This window comes from Zootoca vivipara, chromosome 2, assembly GCF_965207765.1.
Source record: "Zootoca vivipara chromosome 2, rZooViv2.hap1.1, whole genome shotgun sequence".
Taxonomy (NCBI): Eukaryota; Metazoa; Chordata; class Lepidosauria; order Squamata; family Lacertidae; genus Zootoca; species Zootoca vivipara.
In genome coordinates this window covers 21,042,227-21,068,465 of record NC_142584.1, presented here as the reverse complement: position 1 = coordinate 21,068,465, position 26,239 = coordinate 21,042,227, and the positions used below count along the sequence as shown (strand labels likewise).

At 42.6% G+C, this 26,239-nt stretch overlaps 1 protein-coding gene, 1 long non-coding RNA gene and 1 other non-coding gene across 8 annotated transcripts in view; 1 reads left to right on the top strand and 2 right to left on the bottom strand.

The window, feature by feature from the left end:
• The window catches only part of LOC148686764 (uncharacterized), a 40,096-nt gene extending 15,668 nt beyond the window's left edge, over window positions 1-24,428 (top strand). Inside the window, exon 3 of the long non-coding RNA XR_015947991.1 lies at window positions 24,296-24,428. This is a non-coding gene — a long non-coding RNA (uncharacterized LOC148686764). The remainder of the gene's footprint in view (window positions 1-24,295) is intronic.
• The window catches only part of CEP112 (centrosomal protein 112), a 206,747-nt gene continuing 190,302 nt past the window's right edge, over window positions 9,795-26,239 (bottom strand). For 3 of the 6 annotated variants that reach the window (XR_015947984.1, XM_035104026.3, XM_088661405.1), the window contains 3 exons: window positions 16,015-16,116; window positions 12,837-12,901; window positions 9,795-10,237 (listed from right to left, as the gene is read on the bottom strand). Coding sequence is in view for 3 of the 6 variants with exons in the window: in XM_035104026.3 (XP_034959917.2) it covers window positions 10,234-10,237; window positions 12,837-12,901; window positions 16,015-16,116 (171 nt within the window). In the remaining 3 variants the exon portion in view is untranslated. Of the gene's footprint in view, window positions 10,238-12,832; window positions 12,902-16,014; window positions 16,117-26,239 lie in introns of those variants that run through there. The other 3 variants (XM_035104024.3, XR_015947985.1, XR_015947983.1) reach the window with 3 other exon arrangements.
• On the bottom strand, window positions 17,689-17,762 carry TRNAI-AAU (transfer RNA isoleucine (anticodon AAU)). Its single transcript has one exon. It is a non-coding gene; the product is annotated as a tRNA-Ile (tRNA).

Genomic DNA, 26,239 nt, shown 5'->3' with positions numbered 1-26,239 from the left:
ACATAGGTGTCTTCTGGTTTGAATTTAATCTTCTAGAATCGAAGAATGAGGGTAGTTGACAGTTTCCATTTGATTAGGGTCAGAGATGGGGCACCTCCAGCCCTCCAGATGCTGCTGAACTCCAACTCCCATCAGCCCCAGCCATCATGGCCAAATGTCAAGGATGATGGGAGCTGTAGTTCAGCAAATCTAGAGGGCTGCCGGTTCCTCACTCCTGGTTATGGTTTGAAAACTGTGCTATGAGGAGTCTAGGAAGCTGTTGACAGCTTATCAGTGGGAAGACCTCACAACAACCAGCCTGTTCTTCACTTGAGGGTTGTTGGGTGTTTTTTTTTAGCCAAAGGGGATGTAGGATGTGGTGGAAGAGTGAATTCTCAGTGGTGATAGTGCCCAGCAGGCTTAGACACCACTTTGTTAAGAAAGGTCCCTTTACTGAGGTTCTTTGGTCTTGTGAATGGCGCATTTAAACTTAAGGATTTTTACTTGATCGTCTTTATTCGTTGTTTTAGAGCAGAGCTTTCCAAACTTCTCATGTTGGCGACACACTTTTTTTAGACATGCATTATTTCGCGACACAGTAATTCAGTTTTACTAGCAAACCGGACATTAAACTAACCCCTTATAAGAGCATTTGTGCAACATGCCTACACACTGCAGCCGACACACTAGCATGCCGTGATACACAGTTTGGAAAGCTCTGTCCTTCAGGGTAGACTTCCTTCTCTTAAATTGTGTAAAAGAGCCATGTACAGTGATGGCTCTATATAAATAACAATAATGTGATAATAAGTGGAAAGAGTGATGCTTCCTGAATATCCTGCTTGCGGCTTCCCACGTGCTGTGCATGGCAAGTACAGAAGCCTGGACTAGATAGGCATTTTGGTCTGACCCAACCGGGCTCTTCTTATAGAAAGGCATTCTACTGTATTATTATTTTAGATCAACAGATTTATCACAGTCACAAACCAACTTAAGTTTATATGCCCTGGGTAATTACTGTAATGTTAAGTTTCATGCATTACATCTCAACCACTAAGGGTTGATAGGAGCCTAGAGTTATTAGTTTGGAGAATGTCTTTCAGGAAAGATGATAAGGGCAAATCCAAAGCCCCAAAAGGGCAACAGGAAAGAAGCTTTAGACTGCAATCCAAAACCCACTTACCTGATGGCTCCATTGACATCTAATACACCACATTTCTGAGTAAATGTGTAATAGGATTGTACAGTAAGCCTGCCAACTTGGCACTTCCTATCCTTTGCCTCTATAGAAATGATCCATATTACCTTTGCTGGTATGCAGTCCCATCTCCCCCCCCCCCCGAAAAATAAGTGTCGGTACTCACCATAAAGTTGTTACAGTAAGTGCCACAGTTTTCAACAACAACAACAATAATAACAACAAAGAGGTGCTGGTACTGTGTACCATTGAGTACCACCTGAAAAAAAGCACTACTGGTATGCTTTCTCCTAATGCAATATAATCAGAAACAGCTTCCCCTGGAGCAATTGTCCTGTGGCATCTCCAAGCCCCTCCCTTGCTGATGGGAGCTGGTTGGGGGGGACGGGACAAAACCTGCAGAAGTCGCATCTGCATTCCAGTTTCCCCAGCCACTCTGGGCAGCTCCCAACAGAATATTAAAAACACAATAAAACTTCAAACATTAAAAACTTCCCAATACAGGGCTGCCTTCAGATGCCTTCTGAAAGTCAGACAGTTGTTTATTTCCTTGACCTCTGATGGGAGGGCGTTCCACAGGGCGGGTGCCACTACGGAGAAGGCCCTCTGCCTGGTTCCCTGTAACCTCACTTCCCGCAGGGAGGGAACTGCCAGAAGGCCCTTGGAAATGGATCTCAGTGTCCAGGCTGATACAATGGGGGTGGAGATGCTCCTTCAGGTATACTGGGCCAAGGCCGCTTAGGGCTTTAAAGGTCAGCACCAGCACTTTGAATTGTGGTCAGAAATGTACTGGGAGCCAATGGAGGAGTGCCAGTGCTACTTCCTAGTACCCTGCCTTCAGAGTCTGAACTCTTTCAGAGAAAGGTGGGGTTTTTTTGGGGGGGGTCTTCCCTCTTGATCTGCAATCTGCTGGAACGTGGATGTTTAACGCAGAGAAAGCTTTGGTAACACAAGCAACCATGTGCCTCCTGGAAAATGCAAGCTAAGCTAATGGTGTCATTTATAGACAGAGGCATTACTTTTTTCACAGGTGTGGTATGGGGGGGGGATTACCGCCCTCCCCCCATGTTTCAGATGACAAAAATGTTCTTCTTGAGGTGCACCTGTCCCTGATCAGTGAGACAAGAAAATGAACCACAACAATGCTCTTAATATACACTGGTTTTTGAAATCTAAACTTAGATGTATCCAACACTTTGAATTTCATAGTCAAGCTTAGAATATCCAATCCTTTGAACTTTTAAGGGGTACCACTGGCACCCCTGAAATCTCTTCTCACCCTCCATTAGTATTGGAACGGCCCACAACTTCCTCCATCTGTGTTTGAACATCATGCCTGTCAATGCAATACTATTCAATCATGCAATCTCAGTTCCACTTTAGAAATTTGTGCCTGCTGACTGGGCCAAGATAGCATATGAAAATGGTGATCTAGCTATTTATAGGTGTGGTGGAAATTAACTGTGTTATTTCTAGATGGTGATGCTTTGTGTGTTGCATGCAGCGCCATCCCATTCACGATGCCAACCCTTCCCATACCAAATCTTAAAGCACAATGGAAAGGAATCCCTCAGACACTTTTGATGCATCATCAGAATGGTGGGAAACATTCTGAGCAAAGGCAGGCCACTAGGGAACCATTCTGTGAGCCAAATGGGTAAGTGGGATAATTGACACTTTGGGAGCTGTGATGTCACTAGTGGAGCCCTCTGGAATGGCCAAATGGTCTACAAAAGCATTCTAGTGCTTTAAAAACAATGTTATATGCATCAATATCTTCCAAAGGTAGTAGGGCCATGACTGAATGAAAACAAAGCTTGTGTGTGGCTGCAAACAAATGTATTATACTTCATCTTGAACAACTTTATCGGGGAAATACACCTTGCTGTGTTCAAAACCAGTCCAACAAAAGTTATACAGGCCAATTCTATACGTGTCTAACTCGAAGGAGTTTTCTTACTTACTTCAGTGTATATTATAGGACAACAGTCATAGAGTTTCAGGTTTTAACATTGCAGGAATGCAAATAAAGTTCTCTAGTGAGCAAGGGCTCCCCAATCACTTCCATACCAAAGGCAGCTTCATGTGAAAACGAGTCACATGAAAGCTTCACACATGATCTGCAGCTCCCATAAGCACAGGGAATATTGGACTAACATAGTTTGTGTCTGGGAAAGCCAATATGGCGCTATTCAGATGTTATTGGGACTACAATTCCCACCAGCGCAAGTCAGTATGGCAAATGTTCAGGGATGATGGGAGTTAGAGCCTCACAGCATGTGAAAGACACCATATTGGCTACCCCGGACTTAGGCTCATTTATTGGGGGAAAAAGAGTAACATCTGTGATGCTTGCAATTATAAGAAGAAAATGTACAATGCAATGCTGTCTGCAAATTTCCACCTTAGTCCTACAAAACTACTGCATTTCAGCATACAGTTATAATGATTTTCTTGTATATATGACTCCCAAAAATGAAGGAAAGGCTAATGGTTCCCCATTATATCCCAGCTTGTTATCAAAGTACCATTTGAGATACTTTTAAGGAGTCTGTCACCCTTGTGTGATAGCTCCAGAAAGACAATGGGTTGTATCAACGTTAGCAATACTCAAGAGTAGACCCATTAAAATTAATGGGAACGACTGTCTTAGTTCCATTAACTTCAACAGGCGGTAGTCAACTAAATCCTTGCACGAGCAGAACAACTTCTACTTGCACGATGGGACTCCCCCTTGCTTGCTACCCCCAAATCTGCTCCTGAGGGTTGGGGAACAAATTCAGAGTACGCACAGGGAGAGGAGACTGGGAGAGGAGTCCCTTTGCACAAGCACAAATTGTCCTACTTCCACAACAATTTACTTAATGCTATGCTGAGTACAACCAGGGCTTTTTCTCCAGCCAGAACTTGCTGGAACCTCTCAGGTGGGTTCTGGCACCTCCCCATTGCCATCCTAAGAGAACGAGGGAGGTCTTCATGGTGAGTTGTGGCACCTCTTTTTCTAGAAAAATCGCACCAAGTGCAATCCAGTGGGTCTGCTCCAAGTAAAATTGTTTTTGGATACAACCCATTCTGTTCTCTCTCTCAAGAGTGGAATGCAGTAATTATGGCTATAACACAGTGGAGTGAGTCTGAGTTGGGCAGATTTTGACCAGGATCCATAAGTTCAGGTTAGAGTAAACATTTCACTTAGTTTCCTTGCATAGCTGCCAAGTTATCCCTTTTTTTAAGGGAAATTCCATTATGCTGAATAGGCTTCCTTGCGAGAAAAGGGAAAACTTGGCAGCTATGTTTCCTTGTAAAGACCTATACATGGCCTGAATGTATAAGTGTTACAATGTGAACATTTTATACCATCACTTCACCACTTAATAGTAATGCAGATGGTAAAGAAAATGAGTTTCTCATGTGTGTGTGTGTGTGTGTGTGTGTGTGTGTGTGTGTGTGTGTGTGTGTGTGTGGATAGATAGATTAGATATAGATATAGATATTCTAACCCAGGCTCCAATTAACCAATGGTTTGCCTTCTTCTGGCTTTACATTTTAAAAAACCACACCCTTCTGCCATATGTTTTTCAATTGCATCCTTTTGTTCATTTCACACATACCCTCTAGCCCAGGAGTAACCCATAACCTTCGGGGCAGGGGAGCCCAAGGGGGGGCTGGTTATGTTTGTATAGCCAATGGGAGGGTGGGAGCAGGGCCATCTTAAGCCCATCCGGCGCCGTGGTGCAAAGGTCCCTCCGGCGTCCCCCCCCGTTTCCCAGAGTTGCTGACCTTTTTAAAGGGGGGGGACCCCAAAGTAAGTTGTACGCCGCTTTCTCCCCTGCTCCATTTTATCCTCACAACACCCCTGTAAGGTAGGTCAGGCTGAGAGGGAGTGATTGGCCCAAAGTCACTCAATAAGCTTCAGGGCTGAGTGGGGATTTGAACCCTGGTCTCACAGGTCCCACACTCTAACACCACCATGGCTCCTCTCACTAGGATTTGGGGGTGCGGGTGGGAGGCAAGGGGCGGGCCATGGCCCCTCCAAGCTCACCTGGCACAAGAGGTTCTGCAGGTGGCTGGTGCAGGCGGCGTAGGCAGCCTGGTCTAAGTTCTCGGCCACTCGGTAATAGCGCTCCAGAAGGGCGATGGCGTGCTCCACATCGCAGCAGCCAAAGTCTGAGTACTGCACGCAGAAGTGGAGCGGCTTAAACGGTGGCTTGAAGTCCAGGCACTGCGAGTGGCCCCACAGCAGCCCCGGCAGCGCGTGGAGGAGCAGTGCAAGGAGGAGGGGCCACAGGTGGCGCCCAGGAGGAGCCCGTGCCATGCTTCCCTTCCTTGGCGCTGCTGCTGCTGCTGAGCTCAGGTCAGGACAGGCATGGGCTCCTGGCGGCGAGGAAGAGGCGGCAGTTCCGGGCCTCGCCCTCGGCGGCCGGCCGCCTCCTGGCAGCCCTGGCAAGGCACGCGTGTGGCAGCTCCCGCCGCCGCACCCTGAGGGTCCCTTCGCTGAGGGGGGGGATGGGAAAGGTGAGAGGCAGCCCTCTGGGCGGGCAGTGGGACGGAGGCTCCGGGCGCAGCACAGAACACAAGGGAGGAAAGTCCTTCTCACAGACATCAGCTGTCTGGCGGGTGCAGCAGCGCCCCTGGTGGCCAGCCGCCCTGGCGCATTGCGCCACCCCGCCCAGGCCTAAAGACGGCCCTGGGTGGGAGCTTTGTAAACCATAATAACAGAAAAAGTGAGCATCATAAAAGCTCAAATAATTTTAAGTGTGTGTTATGTTACCAAACTTAAACACAAAACGCAGTGCGGATGGGCTATGTGTGTACAATGTTGCACAAAAAAGAAATGTAGGAAACTCTCGCTGTAGCACTAATACTGGGGTGGGGGTGGGGAGAAGCACTAGCACAAAAGCCAAACTGTGTTTTTTTTTTTGGGTTACCAGACTTAGAACTGATCACGCAATTTCATTTCAGTAACTTACAATTTCTACTCTCTTTGATAATGTGCTTTAAAAGAGCCAACTTTCTTTAATGACAAGGCTTTAAGAGGAATGACTTTTCTGAACAAAAAATATCAAAGCTGAGAAAAGATGAGGGTTTTTTTTTTAAAAAAAGGGGAAAATATGAATTAAAATGACCTTGTGTTCCCAAACTTTTTCACACATTGCTTGATGTTCTCAGTTCCTCTCCCCTGCCAGCGCCCCCACCTCAGAAACAGCGCTGGTGCCTTTGGCAAATGGAGACTTGAGAGGGCAGAGCAGAGGTTTCAAGAGAAATCATAATCTCACCACATTATCTATTGGAACTGCTTAGCACTGCGGGTGCCTGGTGTTTTTCAGCATAACCTTTAGTAGTTATTAAAGCAATCACAAATATTTTCTTCCTATCGGAGTTGGAGTCCTCTCTGCTAGGAGCAAAGGCTGAACACAGCATGAACTACTGAAGTTGTTTTTATAAGAGAGTTGAACAACTAACAAGAGCGCAACAGCTCTGCTGCAGGAGAAAATAAATAAATGAACCTACCATATTACAATTAAAGCACCGTTATCGTTATATAATGCATAGCCAAAAAAGGGGCAAGGGTATTATAACTAAGAAAACAAACATATGTAACAGAAGAAAAGTGACTGTCTGGGAAACAATACTTCACCTCAATAAAATCCAGAAAGCAATCTATATTGCTGAAATAGTTTGGACCATTACATTTTTAAGAAAAGAAAAGAAAAAATATTTTGTACAGAACTCAACAATCTATTTACCGTATTTTTCCGTCTATAAGACGCCCCCATGTATAAAACACCCCCTATTTTTGGGGACTCAGATTTAAGAAAATGGGGGGGGGAGATGTATCCATGTATAAGACACCCCATAATTTTTGACATTATTTTTTAGGGGAAAAACCTAGTCATATACACAGGAAAATATGGTATATTGCATTTTAATGTGCCAACAGACTGTGTTGCGACCAGGGAATACTGTGAATGAGTGATATGGAATGTGTGTGTGTGTGTGTACGAGAGAGAAAGTAAGGAAGAAAAAGAAAAGAGAAAGAGAAAGAGAGAGGAAATAGTCTTGTATTGGAAAATATTCATTAGCCTGTCATCTGCTACTAACTGCCTGATAATAACCTGGAAGCAACCTGTGTTTTAAAAAGTCTTCAGGCCACAAGTTTATTCCTCTGTAGACAGGGCAAGTCTGTATCATCCAGTTTCAGGGTCCCTACTGAATCCTTTTACCCCTACCTGCGTCTGCCAGTGAGAGTTTTGCTATGCTTCACAAGCTCACTAGTCTCTGTACGCACATGCTCCTAGTAATAATAATAATAGTAATAATAATTTATTATTTATACCCCACCCATCTGGCTGGGTTTCCCCAGCCACTCTGGCGGCTTCCAACAGAAGAATAAAATAATTGATTAAAGATTAAAAGCCTCTCTAAACAGGGCTCCCTTCAGATGTCTTCTAAAAATCTGGTAGCTGTTTTCCTCTTTGACATCTGATGGGAGGGCGTTCCACAGGGCGGGCGCCACTACCGAGAAGGCCCTCTGCCTGGTTCCCTATAACTTGGCTTCTCGCAGCGAGGGAACCGCCAGAAGGCCCGCAGCACTGGACCTCAGTGTCCGGGCAGAATGATGGGGGTGGAGACGCTCCTTCAGGTATACTGGACCGAGGCCATAGTAAGCCCCATGTGTCACCAAATCCCAACACCCAAGTATTTTTTTCCAAATGTCTTATTAGCTTTATGGCTTTGTTCAACTGACACAGTTATGTGTCCACAGTAGCTCCTCTTTGTAGGGCCCAGACGTTTGCTCAGTCGAGCAAAGAGTCATTTTTATATTGCTCCATTACATTCCCAAGAAAGTCATGTCCCCGTTACCTGCTGCTGCAAGTGCTGTTCTCTTTAAAATGCAAGCCTAGGTCTACACATTAGTAGGGGTCAGCCTCAATTCAAAGCTTTGAGCAACGTGATTATTTCCCCCAGAGCAGTCCCCTTATACAGGATAATTGTGTGATGTCATCACAAAGTTTGTATCTGGTAATAGCTGAATCAATGCACTTGTTGGGAATCTACTACAGGCTGAGTTAACTGAGAGAAGGCTTCATTCGATGCAGCAGATCTCATGGCCTAGGCCAGGGTTTCCCAAACTTGGGTCTCAGGCTGTTTTTGGACTACAACTCCCATTACCCCTGGCTAGCAAAACCTGTGGTCAGGGATAATGGGAAATGTAGTCCAACAACAGCTGGAGACCCAAACTTGGGAAACACTGGCCCAGGCATCCCATGAGCACTGTGATCGTGAAGCTGTGTGAATGACTATACTCTTCATAAGGTAAAGTGAATAATATATACACCCTGAAAGCAGCAAAACAGCATACCAATCAGAAATCCCAGGCTTGAATCTCACCTTTGTCATGGCCTTAGATGGCCTTAGGCAAGCCACTCTCAGCCTCAGTTTCCTCACCCCAATCTGCATAATGGAGAATATTAATAGTGACTTACAGAGTCCCTGTAAAGCACTTTGAACCTTGAAAGTCCTATACAAAACTATTATTATTATTTCTAACCTATCATCTAATGTTTCAGAATAGTTCATTGTGCAACATTTTGGACTTAAGCACAACGTTGCTCGAGTTGCAAGGCGCAACAAGCATGTGGTATTTGCATTGAGAGACATGAAACAAGGGCCCCAATCCTTGCCTAATCACTAGTTCTGTATATTTCAAAGGGATAAATGGCAAATACATGTGTGTGCTCTTCTCAGTTGATGATGCTTTTAATTATTATTATTATTATTATTTCAAAAAAGAAAAAGATAAAAAGAAAACAAGGGTGGTTTTTTACATAACGTTTTGTATAAAAAAATTGTTACTTACAGAAGAATTTAGCTTTGAAACCTTTCGGTTGAAAATGGCTTACTTTTCACCAAATGCTGCCTTTCCTCACTTGGAGGTTGGAACACACTCCAGGCATGTGCTTCCTTAAATACTAATACTACTACTAATAATATGCTGCCCAAAGCAGGGAGTGTCAATGTGGTCCCTCTAGATGTTGTTGGATTCCAACTCCCATTAGTCCTAGCCAACATGGCCAGTGATAGGGAAGATGATGTAGGCGCATTTTGCAGTCCAGCAAGGCAACAGATTGCCTACTCTTGATGTAAACAATTCATTGTAATTTCATATTGCTTGCTTCATATTGCTAGCTTCAATTTCCTACCAAACCCATCAGGAAATCCACGCTAAATGTTAAAGGAACTGCTCAAGGCATATAACATTTACACCTGAATTGTAGGGAAATACTTTTCCAATGCCTGTAAAACAGTGTAAAAGTTTCCTTGTCAAGAGTTTACAATGCACTTACAGTGTTTTGCTATAGCAACTTATTTAGAAGTTATGCACTCCAGACTAAGAGAGATTCTTATTATCCCTAGTGAAAGCAGTTATTGTTCAATCAATTAGCCAAGCTAATGAACAGGACAATTATATAGTCTTCCCATATAGCCACAAAAGTGTATTCTACTAAATACAAAATCTTACAAGAAGTTAACGATAAGAAACATGAAAGGAGCCATTACAGCTATTCTTGCAGCAAATGATATGTCACTGATAATGGAAATAATGTGGAAACAAAAATCTACAAAAATACTTTAATATTACATAACATGTGAACATGAAAATAATGCCATATATGTTTTAACATATTTTGGACACTATAATAATGATGATTCTAATAAGGACGTGATTTTTAGCATGTGTAAAAGTGAACAAACTGCAGCAGGAAGCCAGTAACAAAAGCAAAATGAGCAAACAAAATTAAGTTTTTCAGTAAGTATATTGACATATATAGATATCCAATATATCAAAAGCTTTAAAATCTGTAATATAATGATAAAATAATTCAAATAAGTGGTAACTTAAAATACTGTTATGAATGAAGGATGTGCTTTCAGAAACTTAATTACATTGTCTGATTTAACAAAACAACCACTGATCTCTCAGATTAGTTTCACAAGATCCAAATCTTCAAACCTGCTGAAAGAAGTCCTCTGAAGAAACCAGTCAGCTCCAACAGTTACCTAAGAAATAAAATGTTCCCATCAGTCATAAATGTTCCCTTTACTACTGACAATGCTGAAAACACCAAACACTTTCCTACTTCCTGGGGTCAGAGCCCTCACTAAGAGGTAGTGCTTTGAAGGGTTTTAATAGCCCATTTGGAACATGGTCATCCGAGAAACCTGCATGCAAAAATGTTACCAGTGGGATCTTAAAAAGCCATGTGCACAAAGGGGCATTTGAGGATCTTCTTCTCTATGCACCCCATTGCCCTGAAAAGCTGGTCCCGAATGTTGGGAGACCAGCACAACTGGCATTTAAGACAATGGACAGAATCTAATTTATCTAGTGCTGTTGCTCTAGCAGAAGCTGTCCACTAAAGGAACAAGGAGGGAGGCAAATTTTGCCACAAGTCTGTTTGGGGGACCAGGGGCACCGCTAAAATCACTTCTCCTCTACTAGGGGATACTACCTGCTGGATCAAAATGTAGCCACTAACCAGATACGACCCATTGTAAAGAGATGCAATGTAGATAGAAGTGAAAAGGGGTTCAAGCCCTCGTAGGTGGCGATGCTTTAGACCAGTGCTTCTCAACCTTGGCCTCTAGCTGCTTTTGGACTACAACCCCCATTGTCCCTGACCATTGGTCCTGCTAGCTAGGGATGATGGGAGTTGTAGTCCAAAAACAGCTGGAGGCCTGAGGTTGAGAAACACTGCTTTTGCCCAAAGGTTCCCAAACTTATTTGGCCTATTGCCCCCCTTTCAGAAAAAAATTGACTCAGCACCCCCTGGAAATAGACCTTCTTTAAATGAAGGGGCAGGGCGGGCGTTGCAGCCTGCCTGCCATTGGCCAAATAGGCAGGCAAGCTGTGATCCACTTCCTGGGCCTGGGTAAAGGCAAAAAGGGTTCACCAAAGCCCAGAAAAACCTCTCGCCTCTAGCTGGATCCAGGGGTGGCATTGTCATCCCCCTGCAACAGAGCCCAACCTGGCGGTAAGCATAAGGTTACCAGACTTTTTTTCAATGAATCTGGGGACACTTTTCAACTTCAATGGATTTTGTCAGGGGACTGATTTGTAAATCCGGGGACTATCCCTGGGAAACGGGGAGGCCTGGTAACCTTAGATAAGCATCATTACACAACAGATGGAACATGTATGAACCGTTTTTCAACTGTTTTCTCCTCCTCTCTTCTTTCTTTATGCTTCTAAAAGGTAAAGGGACCCCTGACCATTAGGTCCAGTCATGACTGACTCTGGGGTTGCGGCGCTCATCTCGCGTTATTGGCCGAGGGAGCCGGCGTACAGCTTCCAGGTCATGTGGCCAGCATGACTAAGCCACTTCTGGCGAACCAGAGCAGCGCACGGAAACGCCGTTTACCTTCCCGCTGTAGCGGTACCTATTTATCTACTTGCATTTTGATGTGCTTTCGAACTGCTCGGTTGGCAGGAGCTGGGACCGAGCAACGGGAGCTCACCCCGCCGCGGGATTCAAACCACTGACCTTCTGATCGGCAAGCCTTAGGCTCTGTGGCTTAACCCACAGCGCCACACACGTCCCTCTTTATGCTTCTACCGCCTCCTTATTTTTATTCAATGCCCCCCAACTGAACCCAAGGCTACTACCGCCCCCTGGATCGTTCCAGCGGACCTCCCCCCTAGGGTGTGGTATTGCTTGCTCTCAATGGTTATGAGGACCAGAACAAGGCAGGATTTGAAGACATGAAGCTGGTTTCTGATCGTGGCCTATTCTGGTTTTGGCCATTCATAGTTTTTCCATTCAGACATACCGGTGGAAACTATGGCTAAGTAACCAAGGAAGTCTTTAATCGTGGTATGCAAAGAAGGGAGGTGGGAAGGGGCAGAACAAGGACAAAATGTTCCAGCACAAGGCTCAAACTGCATCAGAATCTCACACATAAGTTTAGCCTTCATTGTTGCTATCTGTTTAAATTAAACGAGGCCAAGGTCTATGGAAAAGCTTGTTGAGAAATCTGAGATATCCCTGCTTTCATGTTATAGTCTTACATCTTCCATGCACAGAGTTTCAATTAAAACTGTATTTGCATATCCTGCCCTGAAGAAATAAGGGGCGATCAGTGAGACTATCAGTGTGAAAACTTTATGTGACATCACCTGGAAGGTCCCTTTCACTTAATCACCCATGTGAATCACTCTTCCCAAAGGTGCAGAGCACCCTCCCGTTGCTGTTGCAACATCTGTGGCTATTTATTCACAATGGTGTGAATGTCTAAGTAAAGCTAAGTGGGTGAAGATCCGGTGCTTTGAAGATACAATCTGCAATATTACAAACTGCATCACCTTCGAAGGCGGTGGCGGCGGCACCTCCAACAGAACAGCAGCTGTGTGTTGAGCCACCATCTCACGATGAATGCCAAGGTGAGGCCCAGGCTTGCAAGGCACCTGCAAGTTCTCATCTTGCTCAAATGCTAAGCATGGGGGTTATGGGAGGTGCGTAACTTCCCAAAGTTGTTTTATTTACTGAACAGTAAGCTGCTTTCAAACTTGCCAACGTGCTGGAGTCCTTCTCACTACACTTTGCAGCTCTGCAATGCCAGGTGCGAAGTGTTACAGTCTGAAGAGGAAGTATCAGCTTACCTTCTGGTACGGTATGTGCTCAGTTCCTCTTGTAGGATGGATGCTCTTTTCTGCAGAAAATTCACCTGGAAAACACAGCTGTCATGACAAAGGGGCTCCCAGCTTACAGAAAACCAATGAACAATGGTTGTGGTTTCCCAGAGGTGTCCATTTATTTACCTTCATTATTTAAATTCGGTTTATCTACCTTTATTATCTATTTGCTGGTGGTTACTGTGCATTGCGCTAGCAAGGGAGGCAGCCTGAATACAATCCAGCAAATTACATGATCTGGATATACCTTCCGTGACCCATATTCATACATATAGTCTAGAACTGCGCAACACCTTGAAAGAACATGTCGGTCGGGAGTGGTGTACTTTTAAAAACTTCAGCCTTAATAGAAGCTTACAAGAACTCAGGGGTTTAGGAACTAAGGATGGGTATAAGACTCCCAGGTTCTGCCATTTCAATGTTAACAATGACACATCGCAGGCAATATAAAAATCCTTTGCCTTTGATTCTCCTTTTGGAAAAAGAAAGAAAAAGGATCAGACTGTCCTCACCAGAGAGGTAAAATCCTAAGCATACTATAACAGGGCACTGGTGCCATGCTAGGACAGGACACAAAGAATACGCTGAAAGTCTCAGAAGGGAGGAGAAGGAGGCCAACATATTTTAAACATAAGCAAAGCTTTGTTTGAGAAGTGAATGTTTCCTATTTGTTCATTGTTAACGCCGCCTGGTTGGTACTTTTACCCAGCCAAGCCCTCTCATTCCTCTGGAACAATTAATAACCCTGACAGGTGCAAGGATTCCACTGCTCTTTCCGTCTGATGTTTTTGAAGCAGGAATTTCAGCAATTTCAAAGGAGAGGACACCTGTGCTTCAGAAGGGAGCCCTGCTTACTGAACAGTCTGTAGCTGGCTACTGTATTTCACTGAACAGGCAGCTGCCAGCTAGGCTTTTTCTGCATTAACACCCACTATTAGGGGTCTGGAGTGACTTTTGCTCCTTTGAAATGCTATGTATACTCACAAAAGCCCTGCAGGTGGAAATCAGATTTAAGGAGGAGGAGGAGGAGGAGGGAAGAAAGAAACCAAACAACTCCAAACTTCACTACAGGAGGGCAGTATAGAAATTTATTAAGTAAGTAAATATTTATTTATTTTGCAATGAATTCCAATAGAAATTTGTTCCCATGAGCAACAGCTCCTAAGAGTCTTCTGGAACCCTGGAGACCAAGGCTGCAATCCTAACTCCATTTCTGAGACATGGTTAGGATTGTACTGAGACAACAGCAAGTTTCCTAACAGCAAGTTTCTTCCTAATGGAGCTCCTCCTGTCTTCAAAGATGGTGGTGTTTCATCCAATGTCTTATGTGCCAGAAATTATAGCAAAAAAACCCCCCTGATGTACTGATCAAGAACCGCAATCAATCAATCAATCAAACTGATTTCAAACTAGTATTTTTACCAAATATCTGGAAAAATGATTTTTTAAAATATTTTTTAAATTAAAGGTTTCCTCTCCTCATTCAGTGGGAACTCATACAGTATAACAAATATACATTTTAACTTTTTGATCGTCCCCTGAAAAGCTCTGGAATTAAAGGAATGCGAGAGCAGCAAAGTATTTCAAGTTTCCCCAAGTAGAGCACAAATGGCTCCTAAAGGATCCTCCTCCAAAATGAATGAGTATATCATAGTATCGGAATGCTTGTTGTACACTCAGCAGTGGACTGAAAACTGCAGCCAAGCTGAACTGTATTCGGCCACTCTGTGCCTCCTTGTTCTACACCCTTCTGATTCTTCTGATCCCTACACCCTGCCTGCACTCATACACAACAACAACAACAAACAACTACAACAACTTATTATTTATACTCTGAATAATAATAATAATAATAATAATAATAATAATAATAATAATAATAATAATTTATTATTTAAACCCCCCTGCCCATCTGGTTGGGTTTCCCCAGCCACTCTGGGCAGCTCCCAACAGAATATTAAAAACACAATAAAACATCAATTCTTAAAAAACTTCCCTAAACAGGGCTGCCATCAGATGTCTTCTAAAAGTCAGCTAGTTTTTTATTTCCTTGACATCTGATGGGAGGGTGTTCCACAGGGTGGGCGCCACTACTGAGAAGGCCCTCTGCCTGGTCCCCTGTAACCTGACTTCTTGCAGTGAGGGAACCGCCAGAAGGCCCTCGGTGCTGGACCTCAGTGTCCGGGCTGAATGATGGGGGTGGAGACACTCCTATAGATACACAGAGGCAATCCCTGTCATGTCATGGTTAGAGCAGGGATGGCTACCCCATGGCCTTCAGATATTGTTGGATCCCAACTCCCATCAGCTCCACCTAGCATGACCAATGCTCAGGGATGATGGGAGTTTGGAGTCCAACAACGTATGGAGGGTTACAGGTTCTCTGTCATTGGGTTAGAGCAGAGTTTCACAAACTTGGGTCTCCAGCTGTTTTTTGGACGACAGTCTCCGTCATCCCTGACCACTGGTCCTGCTAGTTAGGGATGATGGGAGTTGTAGTCCAACAACAGCGGGAGACCCAAGTTTGGAAAACCCTGGGTTAGAAGGGCCGGACCAGGGTTCAAATCCCCACTCAGCCATGAAGCTCACTGATTGACCTTGGGCCACTTTCAGCATCTCAGTCTAACTTACTTTGCAGGGTTGTTGTGAGGGTCAAATGGGGAGTAGGGGAACATCACATTGCATCCTGAACTCCTCGTAGGAAAGGTGCAATATAAATGTATTAATAAATAGGTAAAATGAAGCAGAGAGCACAAGCCCCATTTTTGTGTCAGTAATGTCTTGCTGCAGAAGTGTGCCATTAATGTCTTCCTCAATTGGGTCCTCATGATGGAAAGCATAGCATTCTAAAATTAACCTACCTGTTCAATTAATACATGATTAAGGAACAGTCACCCCCAAAGGGATAATTTGACTTCTTCCTATATGATTCTACTGCATATACAGCAGTAATGATTCAGCCACAGTATCAGCCATTCTGGGTGAAAAACAGGCTGGAAAAGAAACCGAAACTAGGACTATGTACAACTGCTGGCCATACTGGGATGCTGTGTGCCATTAAATATATTGACAATTCTTGGAACAATCAAATGTCAGGCTGTGCACAGTTTCAGTCTTACAAACAGAGGGACGTTTCAGATTTTACCTGAGATTTTAGCGAAATAATTGTGTCTTCAAGTTCTTGTCTCACAGATGCTGGCATCAGACCTTTGAGTTTGGTTTCATATTCCTGCCGTATAGAAGTCATCTGAAACCAAAGATAGGAACATTTACATGGCTAATAGGACGTCACACAGTTGGGAGCTGTCACAGCCTACTTTTCCCAGTCTGCACTCCACATTCAGAAAATCTATATGCAGGCTATATAAATATACAAGAAAACAATTGTAGAGTGTTCCATTAAACTGAAGGATCCCTGAGTACTCTCACATGACAAATCAAGGTTGCTCCCTTCTCTACTTTCAATTAAGTGGCTATCTCAAGTTGTTTAGAACTGAAATGGTCAACTTCAACTTGTTTTAAGAGTCTTAAATAATGGCTGCAGAATCGTGTCAAAGAGCCAACGTGAGCTTTTTACACATGTTGCATCTCTCCCACCAAAAACTAAGGCATAAAAACTGAATAAATTATTGCAGGTATAGTCTCCCAAAACCCATGTACAGTCACTTCCTGCTCCTACGCACTCAGCACTGAATCTGTTCTTTTTTCAAGGCCTGGCCCACATGCTGTTTTTTCTTCCATCCTTCTCATAACAAAGATGGAGTGCGTATTTTTTCTATTACAACGTATCCCCCTTTAAATATATAGAAGAGTTACAAGAACGGTTTTATTGTGTGTGTTGTCCCCCCCCCTTTGCATCCTGGATATTTTGGGTCTGCTTTCCAGTGCTATTAAGTATCCTTCAGTTGAGTAATAAAGCTAAATAAAGCTATAATAGCGAATGACATAATGAAAGCCAACACAGTATTTTAAAGACGTCTCCCTAGCAGAAAAAACCCCCACAAGACTCTCCTTGATGCTCCTTCAATTCCCAATAATATTAATATGGCAGCTGAGCCAAAAAAAAAATTGTCCTACTGTCCCCACAATGCTTTCAAAGTATAAATGAAAAAAAAGCAAAAGCCCTCCCTTCCTTTTAAAAACATCAGATCGTTTTTAAAGATCGTATGAATAGAGGCTTCCTTCGGTGACCTCAGAACTTATGCTAAGATTCAATATTCCATGAAAATTCAAGCTAATTTAGGAAAACTTTTTGGGCATCTTCAAGAGTCTGTGGCGTCTTTCTATACAGGTGAGAGTGAATAATGCCCTGGAAATACAAAGCAATTGAAATATGACTCTTACTGGCATAACTGTTTTTTGGGGAAAGCAACAGGGCTTTGAACGCTTCATCCTTTCCTGCCTACATGGTCATTCCCAGAGAAGAGAAAAAGAAAAGGTTTGGCTTGTAGACTACAATCCTCAGGCCTTACATTTAGGATCTGACAGGAATGCTGGAAGTCAGCTTTGCTGTAGTCAGTTCTTCATAATATTCAGAGCAAAACTTTGAAATAAAATGCATTCAAACCGACTACGGTCTGACAGAGTTGATGCTTTTTAGAACAAAAGGAAGGCCTATGCAACCTTCCCCCTTCCTCTTTGGGCAAGTAAGGCTGATAAAGAACATGCCATTCAAAACTTGGCCCACAAGGGATGGGGGAGATAAAGGTTCCTCACCCCTTTAATCTGGAAGGGGTGTAATAGAACCATAGAACTGTAGTGTTGGAAGGGATCCTGAGCATCATCTAGTCCAACCCCTTGAAATGCAGAAATATGCAGCTGCCCCTAACAGGGATCGAACCTGCAACCTTGGCATTATTAGCACCACACTCTAACCAGCTGAGCTATCCAGGCTCTAAAGCAATGGAGGCAATCTAGATATGCAAACGACAATGCTCATTCCCATTTCACTGATTAGGAGAAGAGACTCCAGTAGGTTTAGGACACATTATTATTTGAAGGGGGGTTGGAATGGATAAAACTGACCAACTAAATGAAATATAGTTGAGCATCACTGCATTCTGAAGTCGAGTGCTAAAACATTTCACAAACTCAAATGGGGCAAATCATCTCATGTACTAATTAATCCGAACATTCTACCATGTAGCAGCATAGAAGTTTGTACCAAATTAGCATGTTGAATGTAGAAATAATTGTTTCTCAAACACAATAAATTATCTTACTCAATAACTACTGGAGTGCCATTCCATTGTGTAAGGAACATGATGAGATGTATAGCTCTGAGCATCCCTTTCACCAGTTGACACAATCACTCATAAAAGATACTGGATTCCACAAGACTGACTGAAAACCAACAACATACATTAGCAGATAAAGTATCACTGAGCTGAACTGAAGATATATATTGAATTTTTGAAAGAACTTTGAATTACCTGAAAATCAACCAGCAGGACCAATAATCAAAATTTTGCTCTGTTTTTGTTTTTTTAAAATGCAGAGTTTGGGTTTATACAGTGGTTCTTTTTGGTGTGTTCGTGACAGGCTTTGAAATAGCCACATCATAATCGCCTTCCTTCCACCTCTGCTCATATTAAATAAATAGGATGACTTGAGTCACAGTACTTGCTGAATGAGTTCAGTTGCAGCAGCTGCACAACCCTCTTGCCAGTGAGATGAAGAAACACTGAACACTGGATTGAACAGTAATTTGGCAGTTTACTTCAAAGAGAAAATGAAACTTTGGAAGTTGTGTTTAGCAGTTTGTTTGAGGTAGTCAAGGCAAAACAAACAAAGTTTTAAGCTGAAGCTTCTTTCTGCTTTTAGTTCCTTTCATTAAAAGTGAATTCATCCTATTCCTGAAGAACTATTATCAAATTTGTGAATACTTTCAGTAAACTCATTAACGGACTGTGGAGCTTACTTTTTACATTTAATTAGTTCTCAACAGCATGCCAGACACGGTCCAGAAGTGGTGGGGTCCTTGCCTGGATGGCTGACACTGTATATACTTAGACCCAAAGCAAACCTTCAAAAGGAATGTGTGGTAGGACTGTACCACTTTAAGCTGTATTTCACGGAATGGATTGTCATGCAAGAAGCTTCCCACATGTAGGGCGCTGGCTTCTTGGAAAGATTCTAGTCTAATCTTCCCTCTAATGTACTGGCTTCTTTGTTGTTGGACAAGAGTCATATATGAAACTCTCTCTCTGCATTGTAAAGTGGTGCAATCTCCATGTGATTATAACATTTGTTTTCTGAAGGCTTTTAACTGGCTCTACATTGGTGAAGATGGCAGGACAGATCAAATAAGCCGACAAAGGGCAGTGGATGTATATAAGAGAAAAAATATTCTAGGTTTAAAATGGGCTAAAATTGGTTTTAAACTGACACTTGTTCATAATCCTGCTCTGAGCAGGAAAATAAGAGGCCCAAAGCAGAAGACCTCTCTGGAGCACAAACCTCTATTGCACAATTCTTCTTCTTTTTAATAAATGAAATCCCTCAAAACAAACAGAAGAATCGCAAATTAGCAAAGATGTGCAAGAGTGACATTTGTGGACTGTGCCTCGGATGTGTAAAAGGAGATTAGGAGGGAGCTTGATACAGTTTGTTGTTACAGCCTACAAACTCGCATGTTCTTACAACATTGTTCATGTGCCACAATGTTTCATGCTAATAGGGCATATCTTTAAGCTACAAAACTTGTTACAGTTGCTGGAACATTTTTGCCCTTTGGACTAAAAATCAACACGCTAAGAACTTGAAGTAAACTTACTTGAAAACAAAATCAGTTGTGATGTACATTTATCTGCAAAACCTATACAATTTATGTTTAATTGTCAAGACTGTGACAGAAGTTAAGGCCTACTTGAAGTACCAGCAAACATATTCAACCGGGAGGAAATCTTGCCAAACATAGTATGATGCAATAAAAAATATAAATGCAAAAGGGAATATGACACGCAGTTTCAATTAAAGCAATAATGAGAGATGTAAATCTTTTGAATGCATGTTAAACAAAAAGGATAGGCAATGAAATCATAGCAGGCAGGCTTCACATGCAAAGAAGTAAAAGAAAGCACCATGTGAAACAGATCTCCCCTTCTTTAGGCCATCCCATTACTGCTGGAGCAACATTTTGTGATTAAAGCTGCACTCCTATGCCTGAGATGAAGCCGCAGTGAATATTTTGATCATATTACATCTGAGTAAACATGCATAGGATTTGGTTGCAATTTTAACAAGGTGAGGTGCTAGGTCTTGAGCCTACTGAGAACAACAATAATATATTCTCCTTCTTCTCCTTCTCCTTCTCCTTCTCCTTCTTCTTCTTCTTCTCCTTCTTCTTCTTCTCCTCCTCCTCCTCCTCCTCCTCCTCCTCCTCCTCCTCCTCCTCCTCCTTCCAATAGCATCACTGTTGTTCAATAGGGTGGCTCCAGATGATCAAAGCACTTCAAAAGTAAGAGAATGGCCAATCACCAGAATGGCCAACCATCAAGGATGGTGGAAACCATAGTGCAGCAATACCTGGAGGGCTACAAGCTCCCCATGACTGACTCAAGGCCACCTAGTGAGTTCATCACATTGGTTAGGTTCTAACTGGGGATCTCCTCATCTATACCTTGGTCTCTGGAACCACAGAGCTCACAGTTAGGAAGGTATACTTTTAATCATTATGCACAATTAGAAATTGATTGATTGATTAAATTTGGATACTGCCCTTCATCCGAAGATCACAGGGTGGTTCACAACATATGGAACCATTTCATTTGACCTTGAATACAAGTCTCCTGTCTTGTCTTATGGATCTTAGTTGTATCTTAAGTCATATATGCTGAAGGAGTTCCTCAGCGTTCAAGGACAGACTCTGCATATGCTCAGAGGCACTCTCCTTTATCATCACCTCACATGCCCTCAGCAGTACTTGTATCGTATTTGTATAAAACTTTGGCTGTAATGGAGGGTGGGGGTGGCATTGCTCATGTTCTTATGTGATCCCATTTAAGTGCGGTAAAGAACTGTTCCTAAATGTGTGGTTTCCCACCCCCCTTCCTGTGTGCATTTTAAAAACCGTGCGGTATTTGAGCTTTTTCAGAATAAATCATCCATTCACTCAGGGTGGGGTTTTTTGGTTGTTGTTGTTTTTTTATCTAATAAAACATAAAATAAAATGTGTTTGAGTTTGCTTAACATATGGTACACATTTTCTTGAGAAGAAACAAAACATCGGAACAACTCAGTGTTTTCATTTTCAGGCATTCAGAAAATAAGTGCTGTGTTTTATGAATCTGGTAAATTTGTGGCTCTTATGTACTGAAATGTATCACCTACCTAGGGAGGCTAAAGTAATAGCAAAACTCACACCTCTGTGCAAGAAGTCACACAGTTGGTTATGTAACAGTGGGATGGTGATGGTGATGAAAGGGCCCAGGGAATATCAGCCAAAGGTCTTAGTTTGGGTTGGGACATCACCTTGGTTAGGTTAGTTTGGGTTGGGACATCACCTTGGTTAGGCTGTAACTTTCACAGTATCACATTGCTCTACTGAAGGGGGAAAGAGATGATTCAAGAAGTTACCACATTTCCAAAGTATTAGCAAGTATTAATATTGGCACAGGTGGCTTCTCTGCTGCCTATTGAGTATCTAGCTCTTTTAAAAGTCTCAAAATTATTTTTAAAATTGTATTAGCTATATATAAAGTTATTGTATATGAAAGAAAACTCAGTAAATATATAAAAGACACTGAATCCCGGCCCCTATCCTTATCTAAGGGGAGGAGTATGTATTCGAAATAATCAGGTAATGCGGTTTGTCTGGGACTGCACCACTTCATATTGTGTGATGTTTGAATGCTCCTCTATGACAGAGGGGAACCCAAACACACACACACAACACACAACTCCTTGCCTATAGAAACTAGATTGTCCGGGATTAGAGCATAAACTTGGAGTTTTTTTTATTCAGTCATGCAACTCCCCCCACCTGCTTTCTGAAGGGGTATGACCCAAGGGCTGCACCATGTGATTTGTCTGAACATGTAGCCTGTCTCCAAGAAAACGTATTATTTTAGTGACTGCTGGTCTTTTCTTTCTAAAACCAGATCACCCACCTGGAAAATCCTCTGTTTGTAGTTAAGCACTTACAGTTTATATAATTCATAACTGCCAAAGAGAAGCAGCCAAGCAAACCTTAGGAAGCAATATGCTACATAACAGCAGCATTCTTGCGATTACGTGAGTTGGAGAGGAATAAAAGTCATCACTCAACACCGTGGCATAGCTGTGGTCAGAAAACACTTGCTACTTGACTATTCTGCCAGTGTAAAGAATCCTTCATTGCCTCTGCAGGGATCTTACTGCCAATGAGCTCCTTCTCATGAAAGAAAATATATTGGTGGCTGAGGTCTTCTCCCATGAGATGACAGATGTGTTGCACAATATGCATCCCTTCTCAGGAAATGAAGAAGGGAGCCTCCATAATACCCTTGGAATACCCCCCAAACAATATGACCTAGGCAGCCAAAGAACAGTTGCAGAGTTTTACCATAAGGACCTAGGGTTCTACGTTTGCTACTGGAGTTGAGTTGGGGATTGTGTTATTTAAGTTTTTCGTCTGGTCTACCCGCAAAGGCTCAGATTATTTCCAAGCAGCAAATCTGTACCAGTATATATCCATTATTAACGATTCACTAGGTCTCAAACTATGTTATCAATGAAGATAAGCACCGATAATAGCAGGGTGGCTTGGCAGGAGAGCAAGCCATTTCACTTCTCCTAGAGGCAATGAGTTCTGTCTCTCTGTCTTTCTTAGCCACTCTGGGGTAACTGACAAGAGCATAGGTCAGGGGTGAAGTACAACTCCCATTAGCCACAGCAAGCATTGGATGATGAAGGTTTTCAATCAGCAATATCTGGAGGGCAAAAGATTCCCCACACCTCTCCTAGGACAGTTAAGAGACAAAAATGAATTAAATTAAATGAATTAAAATTAAATGACCATGTATATAAGATCACAGTAGGCAAGGGCATGATCCACCCCCACAACTTGCAGAATGCTCTTGGTGGAGGTAGCTGGTGCTTCTTTGCAAAGCATGGAAGGCAATGTTTGGGTGGATTATAATGTACTCAGCATGTTGTGTGCCTGGTTGGGGTACAGTGAGAGATCTTCAGACTCCAAATATGGATTCCCATCTAACAAAGAGCCATTCTGCAGGAGGGAGCAGATCAGGTATTGGAAACCTGTGTCGTCCCCCTGATGTTCTTGCACTACAACTCCATTCACCCTTGACCATTAGCCATGCTAGGTGGAGCAAATGAGAGATGGGAATCCAACAGCATATGGAGGGGTCATAGGTTCCTGACCCGTGGACAGAACGTGGCCCAATTCTTTCTCAGTATTATTATTCAGGGCCAGTTAATATTCTTAATGTCTCTCACACAAAAAACTCATTTTCTCCCAGACACTTCTACATACGAGGCATCATTTGCAAAAATACTATACTGCCTTTGCTTTGTCTTATCCTTGGGGCCTTGGGTGGCACTGTAGTCTTGGGTTTACTGATCGCAAGGTCAGCAGTTTGAATCTGCACGGTGTGGTGAGCTCCTGTTGCTTTGTCTCAGCTCCTGCCAACCTAGCAGTTCTAAAGCACACCAGTGTGAGTAGATAAATAGGTACCGCCGCAGCAGGAAGGTAAACATCGTTTCTGTGCGCTCTGGCACTCGTCACAGTGTCCCATTGTGCCAGAAGCAGTTTAGACATGATGGCCAGATGACCTGGAAAAGCTGTCTGTGGACAAACGCCGGCTCCCTCAGCCTGAAAGCAGTCATGAGCGCAGCACCCCATAGTTGAATTTGACTGGACTTAACTGTCCATGTGTCCTTTACCTTTATCTTATCCTGAATTTTGGATTTATCGAGATCCTACAACTGACTTTGTAAATAAGTTTGAAGGTAAATATCAATGATTTCATTTTCACATACGCAGTTTATCTTCTGAGACTTCTGATACCTTCTGGGTCATAATTTACAACTTTAAATTGCTCAGCAACGCTAGGGTCAGATCTTACAAAGGGCTGAGTAGAGTACTTTAAAAAATATATACTGGCCCTGATTTTTTTGCAATTTTCTGGAATTAGATGGTATTGAGAAACTACTTATGCTCTCATGTTATAAGCCCCCTTCTTGGAAAAGGACAAGGTATCAATTTAACTCTTGCCTTCAGACAGACACATCATACTGTTCTTCAATGCTTCTCACAGGGTACAGCTGGGGGGGGGTCCTAACAATTTCAGCTAAAATTCCACAGTTGAAGAGAATTTAAAATAGGCATTCACTAAAATAAAAACCTGAATAATATTCTTAATCACATTCTTAATTATGCACTACAACTCCTTGTCAACCAATATTATTTCCATCTATATACACAGGAACCTAAAGTCAAGATACATTAATTGCTCAAGGTCAAAATAAGCAGAGACGCCATAGAAAATTCTTGGCTGCTCACTGTAGGAGGAACTGAGGCTTCAACGGAGAAGAACCGACAAGCAAGTAAACTTGAGAGTGAAATGGTGGCTCAGAATTATAACCAATAAAAGTCATACACTGTTTTTTGGCTCAATTAAAACAGGATTGAAATAAAGCCCAGTAAAATGTTTTAGGATCAAAGTATAATTTTAAGAAGTGGCCTGCTGGAGAATAAATTATGTCTCAACCAGCTGCAAGTACCATAGAATCCTGGCCTCCTTCCCATCCCACTACAAAAAAGAGAAAAATCATACATAGCTCCCATACTTTGTATGTAGCAGATTTGATTATTTAGATACATATTAATTTCTGTTAATAGCTTAGTTACTGTTTCTGCATTCACTTCAGACTTAATCTTTTGTTCCTGCCTGAGACATTACTGATTGTCCACTTCTGCTGTGGCTGAAGTTGTGTTGTGCAAGCTTTGAGTAGGGCTGCAGACATTAACTTTACAACACGACACCACCAAATAGTCATTATTACCAGAAGCAGTTGGTACCAGCTTGGAATTTACAGTCTGCACTGCAGCGTTTATGCTACTAATGTAGGGGAAAAGTTCATTGCTTTTTCTCAATATTTACTCCACACAGTTTATATATTGCTTGAATGTAAAAACGATGACAACCCTGCTTCCTACACTTCAGGTTTTTTTTGCTAATGTACCCTGCAGCAAATCAGCACTGCAAATATGTTGCTGATTAACAATATAATTTTTGTCTCCTCTGTTAGCATATGTATGAGGCTTTCTGTAAGAGTTATCCCATCAGTTGAGAAATTCACTACTTCATTAGACAGCTAAAATATTGTTCTGGATTAAGAGCTATCAGGAGACTACCACACTTCTTGTCTACTGATGCCCATTTTTGCATTTGTGTTTCCATTACCACATTTTTTCTTTACTGAATAGCCCAGCTCAGGCAGCCCCATTCTAAACTATTGCAAATAATTCTGTCCCACGAAAGGAGACAAATCCTTCAATTGTATCTATGATGCTGCAAGATGATTTATTGTGTAAAAAGAAAAGCTGTATCTTCCATCGTGTCCTTGCCTAATAGGGAAAATAAATAACTGGTGTTGCAGAACATCTCATCAGTGCTGGAACACTGGCACAGTCACTTAATATTCTTATCAAAATTTCACTCTCTTCCTTTTAAGCAAGTTTACTCAGTGCCTTTCAACTTTGTTTACATGCCTTTTCTATCTCCCTTATCCCCTCTTTCCACTTCCTATTTCCAGCTGCTCAAATCATGTTAACTATCTGTTCTTTGCCATGGCAGCTGCACGCTCACCTTTGTACTTTTCTGAGACTGTGCCTGATTATCAAGGTTCACTTCTTTGTAGCTACCATTTACCTCTGTTGGCCTCTTTGGCAATGTTCTGCTTGTACAAGAACTCTCTACCCACTTTGGTATCTTTCCGCTTAGATAAAAGGACTGAAAAAAGGGCTTAGAAAATAATCCTAGCCCTCATTTCCCGTGTTTGGTGATTCTGCTATATATATATATATTCGATGCATATTGTGAAATCAAATTGTCCCTGTTGCTACAAAGACACTTAGCAAGCCACTAGTCTCTGTGTGCTGTTGCTTAACACCTTAACACCAGAGCAGTACACAACAAGACCTCACTCATCCCGGGTGCTGATCTGGGTGTGTTTTTCTGAGACTTGGGTGAGTGTGCTGTGCCTACACAGATACTTGTGAGCAACACCAAGATAGGTTGCAAGGGCCAGTATGGGAGTGGAGAGTAGCTGAGATCCATCAACTTCCATCTCCATCACCAGGAAACCCCTATCTTGAAGCTGGCTGTGAGGGCCTGCACCTGGTGATTGGCCAAAGACCTAGTTTG